The 25,060-nt window shown below is 38.8% G+C and overlaps 2 protein-coding genes across 12 annotated transcripts in view; one reads left to right on the forward strand and one right to left on the reverse strand.

The window, feature by feature from the left end:
• Nucleotides 1-7,168, forward strand: part of LOC106884493 (U3 small nucleolar RNA-associated protein 14 homolog A) — a 102,405-nt gene extending 95,237 nt beyond the window's left edge. For both annotated transcript variants that reach the window (XM_089338881.1, XM_089338880.1), the window contains exons 12-14: nucleotides 657-1,297; nucleotides 5,664-5,763; nucleotides 6,791-7,168. In XM_089338881.1, the coding sequence (XP_089195007.1) occupies nucleotides 657-1,297; nucleotides 5,664-5,763; nucleotides 6,791-7,054 (1,005 nt within the window). In that variant the 3' untranslated portion in view covers nucleotides 7,055-7,168. The remainder of the gene's footprint in view (nucleotides 1-656; nucleotides 1,298-5,663; nucleotides 5,764-6,790) is intronic.
• The window catches only part of LOC106880192 (mitochondrial tRNA methylthiotransferase CDK5RAP1), a 52,828-nt gene continuing 34,819 nt past the window's right edge, over nucleotides 7,052-25,060 (reverse strand). For 6 of the 10 annotated variants that reach the window (XM_089338885.1, XM_089338883.1, XM_089338884.1 and 3 more), the window contains 4 exons: nucleotides 18,048-18,178; nucleotides 17,311-17,460; nucleotides 15,236-15,376; nucleotides 7,052-7,546 (listed from right to left, as the gene is read on the reverse strand). In XM_089338885.1, coding sequence (XP_089195011.1) covers nucleotides 7,457-7,546; nucleotides 15,236-15,376; nucleotides 17,311-17,460; nucleotides 18,048-18,178 — 512 coding nt within the window. In that variant the 3' untranslated portion in view covers nucleotides 7,052-7,456. Of the gene's footprint in view, nucleotides 7,547-14,507; nucleotides 14,703-15,235; nucleotides 15,377-17,310; nucleotides 17,461-18,047; nucleotides 18,179-25,060 lie in introns of all 10 variants that reach the window. The other 4 variants (XR_016237768.1, XR_016237767.1, XR_016237766.1 and 1 more) reach the window with 2 other exon arrangements.

The raw sequence follows: 25,060 nt of genomic DNA on the forward strand, positions 1-25,060 counted from the left end.
AATTTTTAGTGGGTGTAGCTTGCACTGCACTACCCCCACCTATTGGCCCAGGGAGACTTTTGCTGGGTGGTTGGCTTTAGGAAGGGCATCCAGCCATAGAAATCGTGCCAAATAAGACTGGAGTCTGATGCAGCCTTCCAGCTTGCCAGTATGGACAACGGATGTTAAATGATGATGATGAAGTAAAAGACTACAAATACTTCCATAGACCCACACATGCATGTAAATAGATTATTCCTTTTACATCATCACTACCATTCCTGTGACTTTCAATTCTCAATGCTTGCACAGCTGGATGTTCTTCTGTGTCAAGTCTTTTCTGATACCACATATCACCAAATTATTCTGGTGATTTGTCATCTCCTGCATAAGATGCAACATCTTGAGGTTACTTGGAAGGAGGATTTCAGATGAAGATGGTGGACTACGTTTCATCCAAATTAATTTTCTTCCTAATCAGTTCAACTATAACTCTTTCTGTAACTTTCATAATCTGATCTAAATTTAATCCCTCTGTAATTACCTCACTCCAATATATCTCCTTTGTCCACTCTGTAGTGTTATCTTTTTATTTTTGATTTATAATTATTCATCCATTTCTTATCTGTGTCTTTCTATCTCTCATGCATTTTTCCTTCTCTGTTTCTATTTTTTAGACCCAGCAAAGAATAAGTGATATGATTAAAAAAAACCGAGAGCTAACAAAGAAACAACCTGTTATTGAAGAAGATAATGACAATAATGATGATGAAGATTGCAGAGGGAGTGGTTATGAAAGTGATGAAAGCCTTCCAGAAAACACAGAAAGTGTAAGCACAAGAGGCAGTAATGCATGGATGTGCGCCACTCGCATTACAGTAAAGAAGTTGAAGTCAACATCTCAGTCAATACAAAATGACAACATGATTGTTGAGGAACCTATGGAAGAAATTCCTAAATCACTGCGAGATACTGGCCCCAGATCTAAATATGTCGAACCACCTGTACCAACAAGTGACATCAGTCTTGATCCAAAACAGATCCTTGATATGAGCACTCCAATTGCAACATCTATCCAGACAAATATGGTTGAGGAGGAAGATGTGATGGAAGAGGACAGGGCAGGTGAATCTAATGGCAATGATGACAAATTGACGCTAAGTCAGGCATTTGCCAATGATGATGTCATTGAAGAGTTTAAGGAGGAAAAAAAAGCAGTAAAGGAAAGAAACAGGCCCAAGGATATTGACCTTACTCTTCCTGGTTGGGGATCCTGGGGTGGAGATGGATTGCAAGTCAGTTGGAGGAAGAGAAAACAGTAAGTTTGGATTTCTGTTATTAGTTATTTTGAGCTAGTATGTTTATACAGCACACACACACAAAAACGTGTGTGTGTGTATCAGGTTGTACCTATGTATAATGCTTATACAGCATCCACACGTATCAGGCTATAGGTTTATACTTGCTGTTTGTAGAGATTTACATCAGTTTGTAACAGTGTTTATTGATATTTATTGGTATATATATATATATGTTTGTAACAATGTATGGCATATATATTTAGTAGAAATTGTATCTACAAATAGATGTACAACTGCTCTGTGTGTGTGAGCATATTTGAGCACCTGCACATGACCTTTTGTCTGTTGGTATTTATACCTTTTGTACCTTGAAAAAAATGCAGCATTTTAAAAATGACCTTTGGACTCGTATCACATGTGGATTCATGACTTTGTCCATTGATTTTTCCTATCCTTTGGATTTCAATCTCAATGTTAATGATTTACTGGTAATTGACTCCTCTTTTATTTATCGTTTACCTCTCCCTCTACCTTTCACCTGATCTCTTTCCCTACTCTACATTCCTGTCTTTGTGTTTTCTCTATCTCTTAACTATTTATTTATTCATTTATTTAATATACTTAATTTTTTTTATATATTTACTTACCTGTATTCATTTCATGTAAGTTATGCTATATTATATTTTGTATCTTTATATTTCTATATTTTATTTATCTCTGCTTTAGATGTACAAATTATTCTTTCTTTATGCTTGTCTCTCTTTTCCATTTTTCCCCTCTTCATAATTTCCTCTTTCTTTTCCTTTTTATCTCTTTGTTTTCTCAGTCTCTCTTTTATCCTCCCCTTTTCTCACCCAATTGCTTTCTTTCTATTTTCCTCCCAAAATATTTATAAAATGCCTTGCTATCTATTCAAATCTTTACATAATTATCTGTAACTTAATGCAGTAAAGTGTTCCTTGATGATCTTTTGTGTTTGCATCTAAATGCACTTGAAATACCTATTGCAGGGCTCCAAACAATCATAATGGCAAAACATGTATAGGAAACTATAATATAAACCTTTGTTTATCTTTATTTCTCATATTGATATATATTTTGCTTAGACATAGCAACCTGGTGTTAGAACTCAGTATATGTATGTTTCAGAATAAAGCATTAGTTAAGTGCAGAATATAATATGAAATTAAATAAATGACTAAGGAACAAGATATTATGCTGTGAATTTCATTAACCTACATCTGTTACTGCCATGTAGGCCCTAGGTAGTGGGTGAGATCATCTTGCCATCTTGTCTTTGGTCAACCACTCGATTTTGTCTTTTGTCCTGGTGTCCATTCTATCATCCTGATTGTCCATTGGTTGTCCTTCAGTCACACAATGTGGCCAGCTCATTTATATTTGTTCTTGTTAATGGTTCTTATGATGTCATTGAGCCCCGTGTACTGTCATACCCAGATATTGGTTTTCTTGTCTTGCAATGTGATGCAGAATATGATTCATTCCATTTGTTGTTGGGCTACAATGAGGGTATTCATGACAGTAGTGTTCAAAGCCCATATTTCACTACCATAAATCATCACTGGCAGGATGTACTCTTTTAATTTTCATTAAGGCCTGGAGATTTCTCATGAAGTTTTCCACCTTCTTATAGGTTCCTCCAAACCAAGCATTATTCTTCTCATGATTTCCAGGAAGAGATTTCTGGTTTTTGTCACCATCTGTCCCAGTTAAACATAGCTGTCTACCTCTTCTATGGTCTTGCCGTTTACGGTGATGGGTGCTGGCATAGCGTGCCTATTGAACATGACCTTGATCTTTCTAAAGTTCATGTTGAAGCCAACAGGTTGGCTTGTAGTGTGGACATTGGTGAGCATTTCCTCCAGTTCCATAGGTATATGAGCTGTCAAGATGATATCATCTGCAACGTCTGATTGTAACAATATACAGGGTGTCCACAAGGTCTGGGTACATGGAGTAAATAAAATCATAACATAAACAATTAAATATAAGAAACAATAATTTCTTAAAGTATGTGTTAATCCCCATGTACCCAGACTTTGTGGACACCCTGTATATTGTTTATATAGCATATGTATCAAGTTGTAACTATATATGTTTTTATACACTATGTATGTATCAGGCTATAGCAGAAGTTCTGCCTGATTTTCAAATGAATTTAGAAAAACAAAATATTAGTGATTGTAGATGTATTTAGTCAGTATATTCTTTCGGTATTGCTTTCAATAACCTTCTTGATTCATGTCGAACCTCCTTTGTGTGAGCCCATCAAAATAGCTTTATAGATTCCTAAACAAATCCTAAATAGAAGGATGTAGGATATGTGTAAAACAATTTTTCCAAGCAAAGTTTCTCTAGGACATCCTTGGTTTCTTGTGCAGTACAGAGACATGCATTAATGTGGTGAAGAATTACCTCATCTTTTTACTAAGGACCGGCATGTTTGTCCAAAGTTGTTATAGACACTAATTGTTGGCATTAAACCTCAGCTGTAACCGTTGTTTAGTACTGCATAATGGATGATTTCTTTGGATGCTAGTCCCCTCTCAGCTACATGGCCTTTCTATTCCCAAGATTAAACTACCAGTGATAAAGGATGTATTTCTTATCCCTAGTAACATCTTTGTCTAAAAAAAATATTTAGAGTTGGTGCAAATGAACTACTTCACAATAACTGACAGGTCTTTTCTATGCAGGTTATATGGAGCCTATTTTTCTATCTTTGACTCTTCAACTATTTACAATCAACAGTTACATGACTGACACTGGATTGAGAATTGCTCCAATTTCACCAGCCACAATTTCTGGCCTCCTAATTTCCCCAATTGTAATCCCATGGATTACTGTGTGGGTCGAAAGACTAACAAGACCAAGCTGGTAGTCAAGATCCAGGGACACAGTGAGGAATGCATGTGCAGGGGTTCCTTGTAGCCTTAGATATTCTAACATGTAAGCAAGCTACTTACCACACAGCCACTCTTGTGCCTATAAAACATGTATAATGAAGTCTTGGGTTCATTGTGTGTAGAAATGGGAAAGGACAGTCAACAATGGAATCTTTTCTATCATAGTCCATGTATCATAACTCTCTTTACTCTTTTACTTGTTTCAGTCATTTGACTGTGGCCATGCTGAAGCACTGCCTTTAGTCGAGCAAAACGACCCCAGGACTTATTCGTTGTAAGCCTAGTACTTATTCTATCGGTCTCTTTTGCCGAACTGCTAAGTTACGGGGACGTAAACACACCAGCATTGCTTGTCAAGTGATGTTGGAAGGATAAGCACAGACACACATACATATATATATACGACGGGCTTCTTTCAGTTTCCGTCTACCAAATCCACTCACAAGGCTTTGGTTGGCTCGAGGCTATAGTAGAAGACATTTGCCTGAGGTGCCATGCAGTGGGACTGAACCCAGAACCATGTGGTTGGTAAGCAAGCTACTTACCACACAGCCACTCCTACTGATAACTTTATTATCAAAAAATGCTACAAGGATAAAAATAAACCTTCTTTTCTATAATGTTATTCAATAAGGTCACCTCCAGCTTCAACAACTGCTTCTATATGAGATCTAAATCATCTACATGCTCGAATCAAGTTGTCATAGTTCATTTTGGACATTACTCTGACTATGACAGTTTTCAAAGAATCTTTGGTGTTATGGGCATGTTCATTGACCTTTTTCAACAATGCTCCACACACAATAGTCCAATAGATTGAGACCTGGGGAATAAGGAGGCCATATATTAGGGACAACTGTTTTCAATGTAAGTGGTAGAGTTAATTCTAAGGCCTTGTGGAAAGAAGTAAGGAGACCTCACATATCCTTCATTGCTGATAACCCCTAAAACCATGACAATTGCAGGAAATTTTGTATGCATAACTCTTGAAATTTCAGAAGGGTCTGCACATAACCATCTATCATTTCTTCTGCTGGATTTTTCAGTTTGTTTAAGAGCCTTTTAAATCTTATGTAGTGATTTTCTTTTACTTTTCTGACATAAATTGACCTTTCCTCATCATATAAGATTTATATCTGAAGTCTTTGTGGACAACATTTCTAATTGTCCCTTCTGACACATGGAGATCTTTTGCAATTGACCTCGTAGATTTTCTGGGATTGTAATCAATGGTCTGTTGAACTTACTGGATAAATTCAAGTGTTCTGATGATTTCAGAGTGTTTAGAATGCTTTTTACACTTTGACATAGGTGATGTTTCCATCTTCAGTTTCTAATTCTGTACAAACTTTGTTCTGATGATTGACTGGTACTTTATTTTATTGACCCTTGAAGGAAGAAAGGCAAGGTTGACCTTGGTAGGATGTGATCTCAGAATGTTTTTCCCTTTTCTCAGATTTATAAAGAAGGCTCCACTAACAGAACCTCAAAAAGATGATCCTCTTGGACATGTAATCATTGACGAAACCAGAGACACTGCTATACGTAAATATCAGGTAAGTGTTACTCCTCTAGATCTTTTCTCCAACATTTATTGCCTCATCAACACATGATCATTTTGCTTTCTCTGTTACATTACCATCACAACAATTTATTAACTAGTGATGTTTAGTGCTGGGTTAACCTTGATCAACCAGCTCTGTTCATTTTGACCTTATATTCAAATATTGTATATCTAGAACTACATTGTCCAATGCTTTCTTCCTTTTTTTAAAGACAATATTGTGTAATATTAAGGAAGTCTGGCTGTTTTCTCTTACAGTTTGTTTGACCTCAAAGAGATCCCCACCAATTAATTCAATAGCTGTTAGTTAAGCCAACACCGCAGATGCATACTTTCCTCTCTTTTTTTTCTACTTCCATAATAATCACATGTTCTTTTGAACTAGTTAGATGCATACACCACCTAAACTTACACCCTTTTGTTACTCTTTACTGAGTTTGACCTTCCTCACCCTGCACTAAATACTTCATGTAGTCTAGCTTTCCTAGAACTGCAGTCCACTGAAATTCTTTATAAATGTTCAGGTTAAATATCAACCACACCAGTTTCAGAAAAGTTAGATTTTCATAGGCACTTTCCCTTCTTGTCTGACTTAAGATCTTCCCCACCATTACTGTTGTTTCGTTATACTTAATACTACATATCCATCATTACCACAACTATAATTTATTGTTACAGCAACACAACTCTAGCATCTATTGCATTTATAAAATGGCAGACGTCTTCAAACAAAGCTTTGGTTTCTTAGTTTGTTGTTTAGCCACTCAGCAAACTATCCTGGCTCTGTTTTTTTTCCAGACATAATGTATCTAGTACTATATTATACTTCCAATTTTTTAAAGATTGTATGATTTGAAAAATATGTGGTTGCAATTTCTAGTGGGTCAAGCAATCGTATAGAAGCTTCCTATTAACTTGAAGTCTACATGTTAGTTTCACCTGCCTCAAGTTACAAATCCTCATCATCACTGCAACAACTGTCATAATCAATCTAATGCTATTCATATAATATATTTCAGGTAAAAGAATTACCATTTCCTTATGTCAATGCCAAAGACTTTGCTGCGAGTATAGCAGCTCCTATTGGTAAAGAGTGGAATCCTCAAACTGTGGTAAAAGAACTGATTAAACCGAAAATTGAGACCAAGCTAGGTACCATTATCAAACCTATTGCTCATAGTGTTTTGCTTAACCAGACAACGGCAGCATCGAAAAATGTGCCAAAACCACCAACACATCAAAAAAAGCATAAACAAAGACATAAGCGTCAGAAGAAGAAATGATATTGTGATAATAAATGTGATGTTTATTTAGCTTTATTTTGTATATTATAAATTATTTTCATTGTTGTTCAATCCTAGGCCATAGTTCTTCCAAATAAAGCCAATCTGAGGCAGTACAGGACTCTTTCACATTCTTTGGGCTTTGCAGGTATCATCTTTCTCACTGCTTTTTATTGTATTCTAAGTTATACAATTTAATGCTTTGTTTTAAGATGGTAGGGTTGACTTGAGAAAGATTTAGTTGTGTTCTCTTGCAGGTTGATTGTTAGTTGGATATTTTCATAGTTGCAGCTGATGTTAGTCACCGACAGTTGAAAGTGGACTGCAAATTGATGAGGCTGAAATGTAGATTTCACTCCCATTACTCAAGCAAACGACCAATTAACTGTAGCAATATTGGACTCATTTGAGGGTATGTTTTCTGCTGAAGTTTACCAAAGTTGTGTGGTAGAGAGGTTCACCTTTCAGCACTTGAGAAGAGGCACCGGTTATCTTTTGGAAGAGAAAATAATAGATTTTCAATATGATTGAGATTTTAGAGGAAGGAATTTAGTAAAATACAGATATTCACACCCATTACTAATAATTTTGTCTGGATGAATTTTCCCATTGATTTCCATGTTCATTCACTTTGTGAAATGTAATGAATGAGAAAATGGATTTTGCAATACAGAATTCTACATACAGCAACATTTCCAGACATAACAATGGCTTATGCAATATGGCAGATGACTGAATCTAACTTTATACATTTCTTATTTAACTCCAGTTCAACAATGACCAAAGGCATTCCAGATAAGACCCTCCCATTTCTAACTTAGACACTGTAACTACAATACTTTTTTAAAGATGGGTCTGGCATGAGAGAGATTTGGTTGCAACTTCCAGCTCAAAGAAAGGTTAAATGGGAAGATGGTTTTTGTGTGGAAGATGTGCAGGTGCAATAAATACCAAAAATGTACAGAAAACAGATTTCATCACATGCTAGGAGTAAAAACTAGAAATAGTTGATAGCTTCTGTTACCTAGGTGACCAAGTCAGTAGGGGGGGGGGGGGTGCTCTGAGAGCATAGCTGCTAGAATAAGAATTGCCTGAGCAAAGTTCAGAGAGCTCCTTCCTTTGTTGGTAACAAAGTGCCTAATGAAAAGTAGACTGTATGATGCATGCGTACGAACAGCCATGTTACATGGCAGTGAAACATAGGCTGTGACTGCTGAGGACATGCGTAGGCCTGACATCCACTGGGTGTGTAATGTCATTGTGCATATATGACAGAGTGTAAGCGCCCTGAAAGAAAAGATGGACATAAGAAGCATCAGATGTAGTGTGAAAGAGAGACAACTGTGCTGGTATGGTCATGTTTCGTATGGATGAGGACAGCTGTGTGCAGTGTCACACCTTAACAGTGGAAGGAACCTGTGGAAGAGGTAGACAGGGGATGCCAGTGCTGCCTGAAAGTGCCATTTAAGTATGGTTGTTGCCAGTGCCACCTGGCTGCATCCCCCTCCCCCCACCGTGTCGGTAGCACATAAAAAGCACCCACTACATTCGGAGTGGCTGGCGTTAGCAAGGGCATCCAGCTGTAGAAACCTTGCCAGAACAGATTGGAGCCTGGTGCAGCCTCCTGGCTTGCCAGTCCTCAGTCAAACTGTCCAACCCATGTCAGCATGGAAAGCGGATGTTAAAAGGTAACGATTATGATGCTTTAGGACAGGAAACTGATATTAAATACTTTCATTTAAAGGGATTTGTATTTAATTTACAATCTCCACCAAAATCTTATTACATGAATAACAGCATAAAAATTTCTTGTTATTCCTTAAATGACAGGAAAGGGTTGTATGAATGCGCAAAAAACAAAATATCTTTTTCTTAAGGATAATTTGTATACTTATTTAATATTTTAAATAAGTACGAGTGTAATTGTTAGTCTCTCATTGGGAAGTGCTGTAAAATATTCACTTTACTCTGATGGTGGCCGTATCCATCTAAAAAAATTTTGAAACCTCAGTTGATGGTGTCTGCCATTTAAGGGTTGATGCTCTCATGGCCATGCTTTTAATGAAATAATTGAAAATTGGGAGGTATATGTGAAATTATTATTCTAATTAATTGTTTAAATTAATTCAAATACATTGTGTGCTTTTATTAGAAATACAATACCTACAGGAAGAAAAAAAATTAGACTTTATAGTGATAGACTTATAACTTAAACCTTTGATATTTAAATTATACGTATTTAGGCCCATACATGGCAATGTGGTTGAAAAGCTCACTCCCCAACTTTGTAGATGTCTTCTAATATGGCCACAAGCTGACCAAAGCTACAAAGTGGATCTGCTTGTGTAATATATATATGTATATATATATTCTAGAATAAGAATAGGGTGGAGGAAGTTCAGAGTACTACCACCTCTGTTGGCAGCAAAAGGACTCTCTCTCAAAGTGAAAGGTAGATTGCATGAGAAAGGCCATGTTACATTGTAGTGAGACATGGGCACTGACTGCGGAGGATATGTGTAGGCTGGAGAGGAATGAAAGTAGTATGTTCTGTTGGATTTGCAATGTCAGTGTGCATGACCGGCAAAGCATAACTGTTGAGAGAAAAGTGAGGCATAAGAAGGATTAGATGTAGTATGCAGGAGAGGAGAATGCATTGGTTTGGACATGTGGTGCATATGAGTGAAGAGAACTATACAGAAGTGGATGGTACTTGTGGAAGAGGGAAACCCAGGAAGATAAGGGAGAAAGTGATGCGGAATGATCTTAGGATGTTGTGGGTTCACAGAGTTAAAATGACAGTGGACAGAGCTGTTTGGCAATATGAGCTTCTAGAGAAGACCTGTCCATGAAACTGAGTGCTAGAAGAGTTGTGTCCCACCCACATGTAACAACACACTTTTCACCCAAACTACAACTCTTCTAATTGCATCGTTCTCTTCCTTGCATTTCCTCTTCATAAATTATGATTGTTTTCCAATCCCCTTTCTTGCCCTCACTGTATCGCTGCTCCACACACTCTATTTTTCTACCCAGGTTCTACACTCATTCTTGTTACTTGTGAGTATACCCTAGCACTACACCAGCTCTCTCCTCTTGTTTTTCCTCTGACTAGGTAACTAAGTATTACTTTGTTTCTGGCCTTTTTTGTACCTCTTCAATAGCAAGACATTTATTTCTGCCTCGCTATTTCACTGTTACACTCTAACCTTTCATCATCTGATACTGGATCACCTCCTCTAATGCTCTCTCTTTTGTGGTAAGACACCAGCTTCTACCTCTCTGTCTTTCTGTCACACTCTAACCTTTCATCCTCTGACATATGTTCCCCTCCTCAAATGCCCTGTCCCTCTCATAATTCCTTGTCTTGCAAGTTACTTGGTTACCTGCCAGTGCTAGTGCCATGTTAAAACCATCCAGTCCACACTGTAATGTGGTTGGTATTTGGAAGGGCATCCAGCCATAAAAATCATACCAAAAATAACCTCAGCTATGCTAATCCACTCTGCAGAGTGGTTGGTGTTAGGAAGGGCATCTGGCCGTAAAATCTCTGCCTAAACAGACACAGTAGCCTTGGGTAGTTCAACCGTCCTAACCATGCATGCATAAAAGATGGACATTAAACGATGATGATGATCACTATCATTTAATGTCCACATTCCATGTTGGTATGGGTTGGACAGTTTGACAGAACTGGTAAGCTAGGAGGCTGCACTGGGCTCCAATCTGATTTGGCAAGGTTTCTACAGCTGGATGCCCTTTCTAATGCCAACCACTCCAATAATGTAGTGTGCGCTTCTTAGGTGCTACCAGTCAGGCAGCACTGACATCAGGCATGACTACAATTTCACTTGGTTCAACAGGTCTTTACAAGCATGGCATATCGCCTGACGATTGAAGGGTGCTTTTAAATGGGCATTGTCCAATCTCACTTGGCTTGCTGGGTCTTCTCAAGCACACATGTAGCACATACTAGCTTCATTTCTGTCAGGCCTACACATGACCTCAGCAGTCATGGCCCATGTTTCACTGCCGTGTAACATGGCTGTTTGCACACAGGCATCATACAGTCAACCTTTCACTCTGACTGAAAGGCCCTTTGTTACCAGTAGAGATAGCTCTGAACTTTGTCCAGCCTATTCTTATTCTAGCAGCTATGTTATCGGAGCATCCACCCCCACTACTGACTTGGTCACCTAGGTAACGGAAGCTATCAACTACTGGCATGTGATGGAATCTGTTTTCTGTACATTTTTGGTATTTATTGCACCTGCACATCTTCCACACACAAAAACTATCTTCCCAGCAAACCTTCCTTTGATACTGCTGCACCCCTTATTTGGCCATAGCTTACACCAAGTACATTTTATGGAGTTTCTACCGACACCTTTTCTACAGATCGAGCAGGGCCATCTACCTGAAGGGATTTGTGATTTGTCCGCCTTCGTACTTACTAAGACTCTGATTTTTGCTAGGTTAACTCTAAGGTCCTTCGATTCTCGACCTTGCTTTTGCACCTGAAACTTCTCTAGCTCTGATGATGAGGATATATATTATCAATAAAACATATACCAGAAAAAGAAGCACACTCTAAAGAATAGGAGCAGTAAATATTAAAACAAGCGACCAATAGTTTCATATCCATGAATGCAACAGCTTTGTGAACAGCACATCAAATTTAACTTTTCGCAGAGCTGGACAAACAACAGGGCAAAAAAAGTTAAATGGCTCAGAGGAAAAAGTTGAGTACGGGTTATCTCCCCTGGATAAATGGAAGCTAGGATCTATTTCGGTAAGGTCTATTATTAGCTTAAATAGCAAACTGGGAAACGCAATTTTCCAGTAGGTAGCGCTTGAAATGAACACATTTTAAGAAAACTTCTTTACGATTATTTAACGTGCCAGGCTTAGCATAGTTTTTAAGACTATAAAACCTTTTCAGATTCCAAAAGCCACAGCTCCCCCCACCTCGTTATATGCTGCCTCCCCTTACATTCACTCAGAGTTGGCAGAGTCAATGTAGGTGGGATTGTTGAGATGCTTCAACAGAGATGTGTTGATATGTTTTACATTCAAGAAGTTAGGTGGAGGGGATCTCCAGCCAGGTTCCCCACTGGCAAGTGACATAGGTGTTATCCCTTTTGGGAAGGCAACAGTGATGGGGTAAGAGGTATGGGCATACTTTTAGCAGAGAAATGAGTTAATAAGGTGATTGAGGTAGTCAGAGTATGTGATAGGGTACATCAACAAAAGAACAACTTTTATGACATTCTGCTGCAGGCTACCTCAAAGACAAATTGCAGTGACCATATCTTCGTGGTTGGTGATTTCAACAGATATGTCTGGCAGTACCAAATTTGTGGCTGGTACAAAGTCCCAACTAGACCTAGAGTGACATGGTAGTGAAACAGTGTAGTTAACAGGGTCATTAGAGCAAAGAAGCAGACCTGGAAAGACTGGAAAAGTGGCAGTAGCAAGGAGGCAGGTATACCTAGCCAGGAGTGAAACAGAAAGGAAGAAGTTTGCCAATGTTCTGCACTATGAGGATCAGTGGCTTGAAGTGTTTCTGCTTGCAAGACAGTTGAGTCAGGGAAAATTGTGATGTTATTGGAACAATATCACAGAAGTGCATTTGCATGGATGATGTTTCACTTGCAGTTAATGATTCTGCTAAGAAAGAGGCTTGGAAGTGCCACTATGAAAAGCTGCTGAATGTAGAGAACTCACGGGAGAAGGAGAGTCTGCCTAATATGGATCCAACAAAGGGACCAGCAATCCAAATAAAACAGTAGCTTGGTAGATAAGGCCATGAAGGATATGAAGACAGGGAAAGCCCCTTGCCCATCAGGAGTCACTGCTGAGATGCTTAAAATATCTGGCAGTGTGGGTTATGGTTTCATTACCCATATAGTTGATCAGGTTGTACACGAAGGAGTCATATCCAATGACTGGTATAGCAGCACAATAGTCAATTGCTACAAAGGCAAAGGTGATGCCTTAGCCAGAAATAATTACAGAGGTATCAAGTTGTTGGGTCAGGTGATGAATGTTGCAGAGACAATCATAGCCCAACTAATTAGGAAGAGAGTTAGGCTAGATGAGATACAGCTTTGTTTTGTGCCAGGGAGAAGCATTATATTCCTGGTAAGTTAGCTGCAGGTGAAGTACCTAACCAGAAATAAACCTCTGTACTTGGCTTTTGTTGACATGGAGAAAGCCTTTGACAGGGTCCCTCACTCCCTTATCTAGTGGTCATAGCAGAAACTAAGGTTAAAGGAGTGGCTGGTGAGAGCTGTACAAGCCATGCTGGCAGTAAGGTGAGGGTTGGCAACAATTATAGCAATGAATTCAGTGTACAAGTAGGAGTTCACCAAGGATCAGTCCTCAGCTCTCTCTTGTTCATCATAGTCCTTCAGGAAATAGTAGAGAAATTTAAGCTGGGTTGTCCCTGGGAGCTCCTTTATGCTGATGACCTTGTTCTTATACCTGAATCACTACCAGAACTGGAGAAAAAATTTCAACAGTGGAAGCAAGGTCTAGGATCAAAGAGCTTTAGAGTTAATGTAGAATAAGTGTAGGTAGAGGCTTCATAAGGTGTACCTGGTGCAAGCTATGGTCACATAAAAGGTGCAGAGGAAGGTTAATTGGGAAAATAGTTTTTGTGTGTGGCAGATGCACAGGTACAATAAACACTAAAAATATATGGAAAATAGACACTATAAAATGCCAGCGGGGGATACCTAGAAGTAATTGATAGCTTTCGTTATCTAGATAACCAAGTTAACAGTGGAAGTGGATATTCTGAGAGGGTAGCTGCTAGAATAAGACTAGGTTGGGCAAAGTTCAGAAAGCTTCTACCTTTGTTAGCAACAAAGGGCTACTCACTCAGAGTGAAAGGCAGACTGTATGGTGTCGAGTGTGAACAACCATGCTACACAGCAGCAAACATGGGCTGTGACTGTAGTAGACATGTGATGGCTTGAAAGAAATGAATCTACTATGCTCCACTGGGTGTAAGCATCTTGAGAGAAAAATTGGGCATAAGAGCCATCAGATGTGGTGTGCAAAAGATACGACTATGCTGGTATGGTCATGTGATGTGTATAAATGAGGACAGCTGTATAAAGAAGTGCTGATCTCTAACTGTGAAGGGGACCTATAGAACAGGTAGATCTAGAAATAGATGATGATTGTGTGTGTGTGTCTATTTTCACTGCATGTATCCAGAAATTGCTGAGCTACAAAATAGTGATGTCATTTCTTTTGTCAAACAAATTATTCATCGGGTTTGTGCCTTCAATGACTACAAATAAGTGAACCTTACTTGAAAAACAGGTAAAGGTTAGTAACAGGAAGGGTATCTGGTTGTAAAACAATCCCTCAATAATTATGTTTGTCTAACTCATGCTAGTATGAAAAAAAGGAAAATAAAAATTGTTACTGCTTTTCTTACATTGATCTTCAACACCAACAACAGTGATGTAAGCAGCTGGTAAATTCTGCATGACATAAGTAAAATATGAATTTCTGGGCTAAACAAGAAAATCAAGTGTGATCTCTTTGCCTCCACTGTTGAATTTGTCCTTCAGCAGGGGGCAGAAACATACGCTCAGTTGAAAGATGGTGAACTACTTTCATATAGAACCTGCTAAAACAAAATAGACTATATTATTTTGTAATAATAATCTTACCAGAATGTTACAATGAACAAAAGTACATAAAACATAGCTATTTAGGTTAAATGAAAACTTGTTAAAATGGTAGTAATTTGATGGAAATTTAGAAGGTTATGTGGTCTGAAAGAGGATCCCCATTAGTTGGTTGTGTCAAGTTTTATAGCTAGGCTGACTGTTCTCTGCAATGTGTCTCCCTAAGTAAAAGGTATAAACAAGGTAGCCCCTATACAGTGTTAGGAATGCCAGCCAAACCTCCTTCAAATCACATTAACAGCTTTTCAAAAGATGTTAATGTGATTTGTACATCAAGTACTGCAGAGCCAAATACAGTAAATCAGAAAAAACACATGATAATCATGAGTGGAATACCTTTAGTTATACTTGGCTTGATCAAGGTAGAACTAGGGTTTATCAACAATATAATTAGTGTCACGGGTTTGAACTTTCGGCCCTCATCCATCATGCTCCATTAGAAATCATTAGATATGGAAACAATATTACTCACTCGAACAACAATGTAGTCACCCACTTCTATTGTTCTTGTTGGCTCTGCTTCATCAGAAATTGGTATTTTGGTCTGTGGTACAATAACTTTTGTGTTGCCATCATTCCGGCCAGCAAGATCCAGTTGAGACCGCTTACTCATCTGGGTGATAAATAAAGAATTCAGTAAACATTACCAGTGGATAATTGAACCCATAGCCATGAGGAACAGCATTGGGTTTAATCTTTCCATACTAATCAGACTATTGAGATTGAATCAGGGATCAGCATTGTGGGCCTCATGATAGTTTTCTGCTTGTTTTGCCCTATCCTCTATATCCTCACCAATCTGTCTTGATCCATCCTCTACATGCTTCCTAACTGACCCAATCACCTTTAGCTTTATCTTTCTCAGTCTTCATCTTCCTCTATGTACTTTCATGTACAAATTCATCATTCCTCTCACATGACCCAGCCATTTCATTCCATTTCTCTTCTCGAACATCATTCAGCAGCTCTATTTCCTCCTATCGTCCTCTATAATTTTTCTTAGCAATACTCCAATCATCCACTGGCCCTATTCCCATCATCCTCTGCAATTCATAATCTATCTTCCCCTCTTGACAATACTTCACTCATCCACCAAACCATTATTTCTGTTCTTTTCAGCCTTTTCTGCTGCTTTGCATTCATTACTCAGGTCTCTCACCCATGAGTCATAGCACCCCTCACACATGCAGTACACGCCTTTCCTTTCAGTTTCCCTTCCCATCCTCATTTAACATGCCACTTGGTTCCCAGAACTTCTTCCATTTGTATCTCATTCTAGCCACTGTCAAATCTGTATTAAAATCATGGGTGACGAGAGGAAAGTAGGAGTTTGGTATTTGAAAAAAACCCAGGGTATGACTATAAGGATTTAGCCTGGGTTTGTTTCTACCAAGTCTGCCATCAACAACCTTAAAATAATATTAGAGGGAAACTGTTTAGAAGTCCATTGTGTGTTTTCATACACCTTAGGTATATAAACCTAGACCAAACAATGCCTTGTGAGTAAAATTGTAGGAAGCCTGTCATGTGCATGTATGTGTGTGTGAGTATATGTTATTGTTGTTATTATTATATGAATGGATGATTTCCATATTGAGTTTAAAATACCAAATAATTGGTTGGCTTTGCTGATTCTTGAATTTATTTGAAGGCCAAATATGATCTCAAATAGTCAACTACACTAAGACTAACATGAAACCAATAAGAGAAACTATTGAGACAAGGAGATGGAAACGGCTGGGTCGACTTTGTCGCTATAAACTGAACTCAATTGTCAGGATCACTTTGCAATGGGTTCCATAAGGTAAAAGAAGACATGGCTGACCAAAGGAAACATGGCAGAGAACAATAACGATTTTAAAAATAGAGGGTTAACAATGGAACAAGCTGTCAAGGATGCTTTCAGTGTTAGAAGGTGGAATGATCTTGCTATCGCCTCAAGTGGCACAAGGCACAATGAGAATTGAATGTAATTATTGTATGAATGTGTGTCTGTGTTACGTTGCTTCAGTGCTACTGGTAACATATAACCAGATGCAGTGTGTTCACCTTTGTGTTTGTTTGCTGGTGTAAAGCAAATGTGTAACTTAAGTATTCAATAAAACAGGTACTGGGAAATGATAAAACCTTTCAAGACAGCCCCAGCATGGCCACAGTCCATTAACTGAAACCAATAAAAGGATTTAGTAAAGATAATGGGGACTTCCAATCCTTCTAGTAAAGTTTGACTGATGTGATTCTCACTCAAAGAAAACTTGGAAAGAAGCAGAATTTTAGTCATTGCATCATAATTATTGAACATACCACAGCCACTAAGGGTTATTGACATCTTGCAGTTTCAAGATTTTAGGTTTTTTTTCCTGAGGCTGTTCTACAGCAGATGCATGCAGCTCATTTTCAGCTGAGAAACATCAAATGGAGTCCCTTGCTCAAGGACACAATGCACTACTAGCCCCAGAAATTGCATACATGGCCTTAAGATCATAAGAATAACAATCTAACTACTTGGCTTTGCATCTTGCTAAGTGTAGCAATCAAAGAACTTACTCCACTGATGAGAACAATTTGTAACTGCCCAATCTGCTCTGTGTTCAGTTCTAAAGCTCCTTTGCGAAATGTCTCTGCCAGTTCAGTCTGTCTCCTGGCTTTAATCTCACTGGGAACATCATCAATGAGTCGATGGTGAGCACGGGTTTTCTGTTTAATTCAAGAAATAAAAGAAAATAATTACAAAAAACATGATTCAAGACATGTTAAATAGGAGTGTCAGATTAGAGAGATATGCTATGATGATGATGATAATTGTTTTCAACATTAAGCATTAAGACAGAAATTTGATGGAGAGGAACAGTTATTTATGTCAACACGAACCTTTAGTTGAAACTTATTGTATCAACTTCCAAATGATCAAAATTAAAGTTGATTATCAAGGAATTGGAACTCAGAATGTAAAGAGTCCAACAAAATACAGAAGGCTCTACTCATTCTTTCAGTTTATCCCTTGTATCACAATAATAATAATACTTTCTAATTCTGGTACAAGGCCAGCAATTTTGAGGAGAGTGGGCAAATCAATTAACCCTCCCCCATACACACTACTTGACTGGCACTTTATTTCATTGATCACAAAAGGATGAAAGGCAAAGTTAAACTTGAAACGTAAAGAGACATCATAAGCAAGTACCACAAGGCAGTCTTCTGACACACTACTGTCCCTGCTACTCCACTGTATTCAACAAGAATCTATGAAAATAAAAGTAAAGATATGTTCCCTTTCAGCTCACCTGCCTCATACTGTATGGGAAAGTGAAGGCAAAGTTGTAGCAGACCTCTTTCATCAAGGAGACAGTGTCATGATGAGCTGCCTCTGTCTCACCACAGAAACCAGTTATGAAATCACTGGATAGACTTATTTCTGGAATTACAGAAAATCAGTGAAAGTTTGATAGACAACAGAGAGAGAGAAAGAACAGACAGTGTTAGGAAGAAAGAAAGAGTAATACAAAATAAGAAGAAGGGGAAAATGAGGGAGAGAAACTGAGAAATAGTTATAAGGAAGAGGAAAGGTGCGTAAAAGAAACAAATACAACGTTAGAGAGAAAAGGTAAAGGAGAGAGAGCAAGAGGACAGAGAAAAGGAAATTGAGGGAAAAAAGTAAGGTCAATGTAAGAGAGAATAAAGCAGTGTAGCAAGTCATAAAAGGTGGCAATATGATGTAATGGTTTGAACAAGCATAATTGTTGGTATCCCATTGGTTAAAATTACTGCCCATATTTGAATTCTAAACTTTTGTCAGAGAAATCTTTCACGAAATACGGTTCTTAGAATTCAGGTATGAGCAGTTACAGAAACCCTGATTTTGGGGAAATTAATCAGTGTTCGTAGGATGTTACTAAACTCCACGACACTCACCCATTGAGATATTGGCTATTTTTTATGCCATGTCTATGATAAAAATCCAACAAGACTTATTTAAATTGTTGTGAGCTCTAGTAGTTAGTATGAAAGATTAGCTAGTGTGAATTTTAAGTAGTAATTCTCTATGACAAAATGATTTTACTTTCCAATTGTACTATAAATGCTAAATGTACATAAATAAAATAATGTAGTAATTATTTTCTCTTTCTTCATGTTCTTCAGTTTGTTAATGAAATTTATTTCTGCAATTATGAAACTGTGTATTTTTTTATAGCGGTTAAAAGAACACAAATTTGTTTATCTTCAACATACATGCATGCATAAAATGTCTGTTAGCATTTCAGAGTATATATTTCTCACTCTGGCGTTCATATAGCTGGAGTCAGGACTTATGTATAATGGTGACGGGGGATATTTCCCCTTTAAATAACAGATCAAGAAATTAATTTTTTGTAACTAAACACTTTCAAACTTCGCACACTGCTAGAATATGTCATATAAAACATCTTTTATCTTAATGTTGTTGAGAAAAGTTTATATTTTCAAAGTTATTTTGTGTTAAAGTTGTCGTATTTCGGTAATTTCAACCAATCAATGACGGTTGCAGCTGAATAAAATTAATAACAGTATGCAGCTGAATAAAATTAATGCCGTTGTTTGTATATATATGTGTGTGTATATATATATATATATATATATAGCAATAAGAAAATGGAGGGGAATATGTGGTACTCATCAACTTGCAGACACTGTACTATGTTAATTAACCTATTTATTTTTCAACCAAAAGGACAATAAAGACAATATACAAACATATATGACACACTCTGTCATATCAACAATTAAAAATTAAAATAAATAGGTTAATTAACATAGTACAGTGTCTGCAAGTTGATGAGTACCACATATTCCCCTCCATTTTCTTATTGCCATATAAATTTAGGGTAAAACCTCCTTTTACCAGCACCCACTTGTTGCACTTGGAAAAATCACTAGTGTAATAATAATTGGGTACCCTCTCAGCAGTATATTGGATAGATATTATCCCTTACTGGGTTGGATTCACTAACTCTCTCTACTTAGCGTTCATAATAATTTTTCTATCGTCTTGGCCCAGCAGCCCTCACCGTTTGTTTTTACTGTCTTGTTCTCATTGTCCTGTTCTTGTTAACACTTTCATCCTTCGCAAAAAATTCCAAATTTTATTTAATTTGCTTTGCGGGAAAGACTGTTCCAACGAAGTCGCGTATTGTCCTTGCATTCGAAACGCAGAGTAGATGGACAGGGACAACTGACGAAGGGATATACTCTTTATATTGCATGTCTCATTTCGCTCTTTGTTTTTTTCCATTGTTCAAAAAAAAGTTCATTTTCTGTTTTCGTTCCTCATTGTGTTTAACGTTTTTTTGATGTCCTGTACCCATATATGCATGTATGTATACATATAGATGTACGTATGTACATATATGTATGGATATATGCATATATATATATATATATATATATATATCTTTTTTGTGCATGGCACAAAAGATGGTACAGCAGCTGACCTGGCTACAATCTCACAGTTGAGACTATCCCCAATACACAAGACTACTACAGCAAATAGACCCAAGGTGGGCACTAGGCACTACTGGCAACAACACACACATCACATTGGTGCTCTTACTGAACATCAGAGGACTGTTATCACTTAGTAACAGGACAAAAATCCCTTTCTTGAAAGACCTTGTTGCTTGCAATCAAGCCTTATGCATAGCACCTATGGAAACACACCTGAAACCAGATATAGGAAATGCAGAAATACACATACCACAGTATGTTGTATTACGGACCGACAGGAAAGAAAGGAGTCATGGTGGAGTTGCTATGTACATCCGCGAAGACCTCACACCCCAGGTCCTTTTGTCACACTCAAATTCAGTACGTGACGCACTAATTGTACATATAAGACAACTCAATGTAGTTATATGTGCTACATATCGCCCTCCAGATGCTCCAAATCATGTAGGCAAGTTTGAAGACTGCCTTACAAAAATAGAAGAAGTTCTAGTCACATTAGAACAACACATAAGTGTACTTCTTATGGGAGACTTCAATCTGCCCAATGTCAGATGGCCCGAGGGCCTTTCTCTTCCAGGAATGACACGATACAAATAAGGACAGGTGAATTTCCTCCTGAACCTTGCCAACACTTTGTACATGGAACAAATAGTACTCCAACCAACTAGGGCAGGTAATATACTGGATCTCTGCTTCACAAATAATATGGATCTCATCCATAATGTGAAAGTGACACCGATGCTACTCTCGGATCACAACATGGTAGAGCTGACCATATACGGACCAAAGGAAACCATGTACAGAGGGACCAGCTATAAGAAACTCTCAAAATCTTTCCAGCTTGAACTTCCATAGAAAACTGGAAACAAATTGAGAAAGATCCTCAAACAAAACTGGCCTAAATATCTCTCCTCCCTGGACATCGACATGAAACTTCAACAATTCATGTCTGTAATGTAAGAGAGAGAAAAGCCACAGTACAGAACAAAATCTCCAGGGAGAGGAAAATTCTTATGAGCTGGCGTACAAAAATTTCAAATCACCTAAACAAACAAATTGAAAGCAGTGAAAAATCTTGCCTGAAAATACAACTGCTGGAGATAGAAAAAAATCTGCAACTCTTCCATGAGCAAACAAAGAAGCCAGGGCTATAGACAATATAAAATCTAACCCCAGAGCCTTCTACAAGTTTGTCAAAGAAACAGCTGCAGCGCATTGGAGGATAGGGCCACTCCTCGAAAAAGATGGTTCACTCACAGGAAACCCAATGAGGATAAGTGAAATACTAAATGAGCAATTCAAAAGTGTTTTCACTCCACCCCTAGGGCACTTTCAAGTCAGCAATCCAACTGACTTTTTTACCACTGCAGATATAAAAGCAGAGGCAATGATGATTGATTACATCGATATAAAGGAAGACGATGTAATAAGGGCTACAGATGAAATGAACCCAAACTCAGCTACTGGCCCTGATGGATTCCCAGCAATCCTCCTAAAAGTATGTAAACGAGTCCTAGCAAGACCGCTGCAGTCCCTCTTTCAGAGCTTCCTTGCATCTGGCAAACTCCCAAGAAAACTGAAGGAGGGTAAAATATGCCCTATTCATAAAGGAGGTAGCAGAGTGGAGGCCAAGAACTACAGACCTATCTCTCTGACCTCGCACATCAGCAAGGTCATTGAGCGAAGAAAACTAATCGGCTTCCTTAAAGAAAATGACTTGCTGCCTGACACCCAACATGGTTTCCGACCAGGAAGAAGCTGCCTGACTCAGTTCTTACAACACTATGACTGGGTGCTAAAACAGCTACTTAACCACTCAAATGTGGAAGTGATATATCTCAACTTTGCAAAGGCCTTTGATAAAGTCGATCATGGAATGATATGTCACAAACTGCATGATCTCGGCATAGTTAGAAAATTGGGAGAATGGCTTCATGACTTTCTGAAGGATAGAAGTCAGGTGGTAGTAGCCAATGGGGCCACCTCCAATGACACGCAAATAGTGAGCGGTGTTCCGCAAGGCACTGTTTTGGGACCACTACTATTCATAATGGCCCTCTCAAACATGCCCTCAGCCACACAGAGAGCCAGTGAGAGAGAGAAAGTCATACATACAAAGTCATAGATTAACTTGCTTTAAGACTATTCTTCCCTTTCTATTCTTTCCTTCTTATCTACCTTTTCACTCTTACTTCGTTCTTCTTTCTCTCTCTCCCATTTAATAGCTTTCTTCTATCCCTCTACCTCTAACATATTTTTCATAACATAGAAACGTAAAAACACACACAACCACACATATGTGATCTGTGACAACAACATACACATAAACACATCAACATTATAGATATAAGATTTAGTTTGTGTGTGTTCTTATATAAACATGCGTACACATTGCTATTTTATAACTGTCTTCCATTCTCCCCCTCCTCGCTCTCTCAAACGCATGTACACATAAGCATTCACTACAATATAACTCATGTTCGTCAATGTTTTGTAAATACATAAACTACAGGACAACACATTGCAAATCAGTGAACTTCATTAGAAATGTGGGTAATTTTTCAGATTAACACCCGCACGATTTTCAGTAGGGTGTTAGGGTCAGGGTTAGAGTTAGGGCTTAGGGTTAGGCAATCGATTTTCTACAAGGTTTCGAGCAACCGAGCGAAGGAACAAGTAGGGTCCCGACATTCGTGGACGACACCATGTGTCCAGGGGGTGAATCCATCCGCCTACGGGATTGGCTGTTATCCCTCGATACACGGATCATAACCTCACCTAAATGTCCGTTCTTTTCAAGTGGCCGGTGCCACCGTGCACCAGAAGCTGCGAGCTTGCCGGATCCATCAAACCATCCCCGGATGCGGCTATAATTGGTCTGATCGCAAATATTGGGTCCCGGCCAGGGTGCGGTTTTCTGCCCCGTCACCCAGCGGGGGGGGTCGCCTCATGGCCACACATTAACACCTGTCCATCACGGGCGAGGTGAGGGTCTACGTACAATTGCAGGACTTCCGACTTTCGTGGTTAAGCCACCCATCCAGGGGGAACAACCTCGCACTCCTCTGTACCAACAGATGCTACGACAGCGACCTTACCTATTAGGGTTAGGTTTAGGGTTTTAGGGTTAGGGAATCGTGCAGGTGTTAATCTGAAAAATTACCGAAATGTGAAAACTACCGACCCTGCAATCTGTTATAACTTTTGTTGTTCTGTTTAATATGTACATAGATTATGCCTCCAAAGAAGAGAGTTTGCTGGGGAAAGAAAGCAACCGGTTTAAAATGACAGCAAGTCACCACATTCCAGAAGCTACTTTGAACATAATGCAAAATGGTGCATCAACATCTACTGCCCAATCTGATAGAATTCTGGCAGAACTGTGTAGCAACGGATCGCCAGCAATTGCTTCATCACAAATTGCCGTCCTAGCTCCTGCTAAAAGGGATTACCCTGCTATGTATAATCAGGGCAGCGCAAAAAGTTGTTTTGCACAAGTATTTCTATAGCCAATTAGACGGATGAAATTTACGTACACTTAATAATGTTATGCAAAACAGCCTCCAGACTTTCCCTATTAATTTCATCGTCTTTTGAATTATGAACATATTTACATCATAAGGGTTTTTTCGTTGTAAGGCTTTCTTTTTTAGCTGATTTTCACCTAGCAAGACTTATCATAGATGGCATAAGTCACACCCGGATAACGTTGGGTTATACTGCTAGTATATATTTATCATCATCATCATCATCGTTTAACGTCCGCTATCCATGCTAGCATGGGTTGGACGATTTGACTGAGGACTGGAGAACCAGATGGCTACACCAGGCTCCAATCTGATTTGGTAGAGTTTCTACAGCTGGATGCCCTTCCTAACGCCAACCACTCCGAGAGTGTAGTGGGTGCTTTTACGTGCCACCGGCACGAAGGCCAGTCAGGCGGTACTGGCAACGGCCATGCTAAAAATGGTGTATTTTACGTGCCACCTGCACAGGAGCCAGTCCAGCGGCACTGGCAACGATCTTGCTCGAATGTCTTTACACGTGCCAGGAAGGTGACACTGGGCACAGGTGCCATCATGATTTCGCTTTCCCCAACAGGTCTTCGCAAGCCGAGGTATGTGTCCAAAAAAGGAGACAATGTTGGCATGGGTGCCAGTCGTCAAATTTAACTCAATTTCGATTTCACTTGCCTCAACAGGTCTTCGCAAGTGGAGTTTAGTGTCCAATGAAGGAAGATATGCATAAGTGGACTGGCTGAGGCCTTAGATTTAGCTCTCACTTGGCTTGCCGGGTCTTCTCACGCACCGCATATTTCCAAAGGTCTCCGTCAGAAGTCATCGTATCAGTGATGCCCAATGTTCGAAGGTCATGCCTCACCACCTCAACCCAGGTCTTCCTGGGCCTACCTCTTCCACAGGCTCCCTCAACTGCTAGGGTGTGGCACTTTTTCACACAGTTATCCTCATCCATTCTCGCTACATGACCATACCAGCGCAATTGTCTCTTTTGCACACCACAACTGATGCTTCGTAAGTTCAACTTTTCTCTCAAGGTATTAATACTCTGTCTAGTATGCACACTGACATTACACATCCATCGGAGCATACTGGCTTCAGTCCTTGCACACTCCCCCACTACTAACTTGGTTACCAAGATAGCGGAAGCTATCAACTACGTCTAGTTTTTCTCCCTGGAATGTGGCAGAAGTTGTTTTCTGCACATTTACAGTATTTATAGCTCCTGAACATCTGCTACATACAAAAACTAACTTCCTAGTTAACCTTCCTTTGATATTGCTGCACCTCTTATGTGT

This window comes from Octopus bimaculoides, chromosome 21 (genome assembly GCF_046866305.1).
Source record: "Octopus bimaculoides isolate indiv1 chromosome 21, ASM4686630v1, whole genome shotgun sequence".
NCBI classification, from domain to species: domain Eukaryota; kingdom Metazoa; phylum Mollusca; class Cephalopoda; order Octopoda; family Octopodidae; genus Octopus; species Octopus bimaculoides.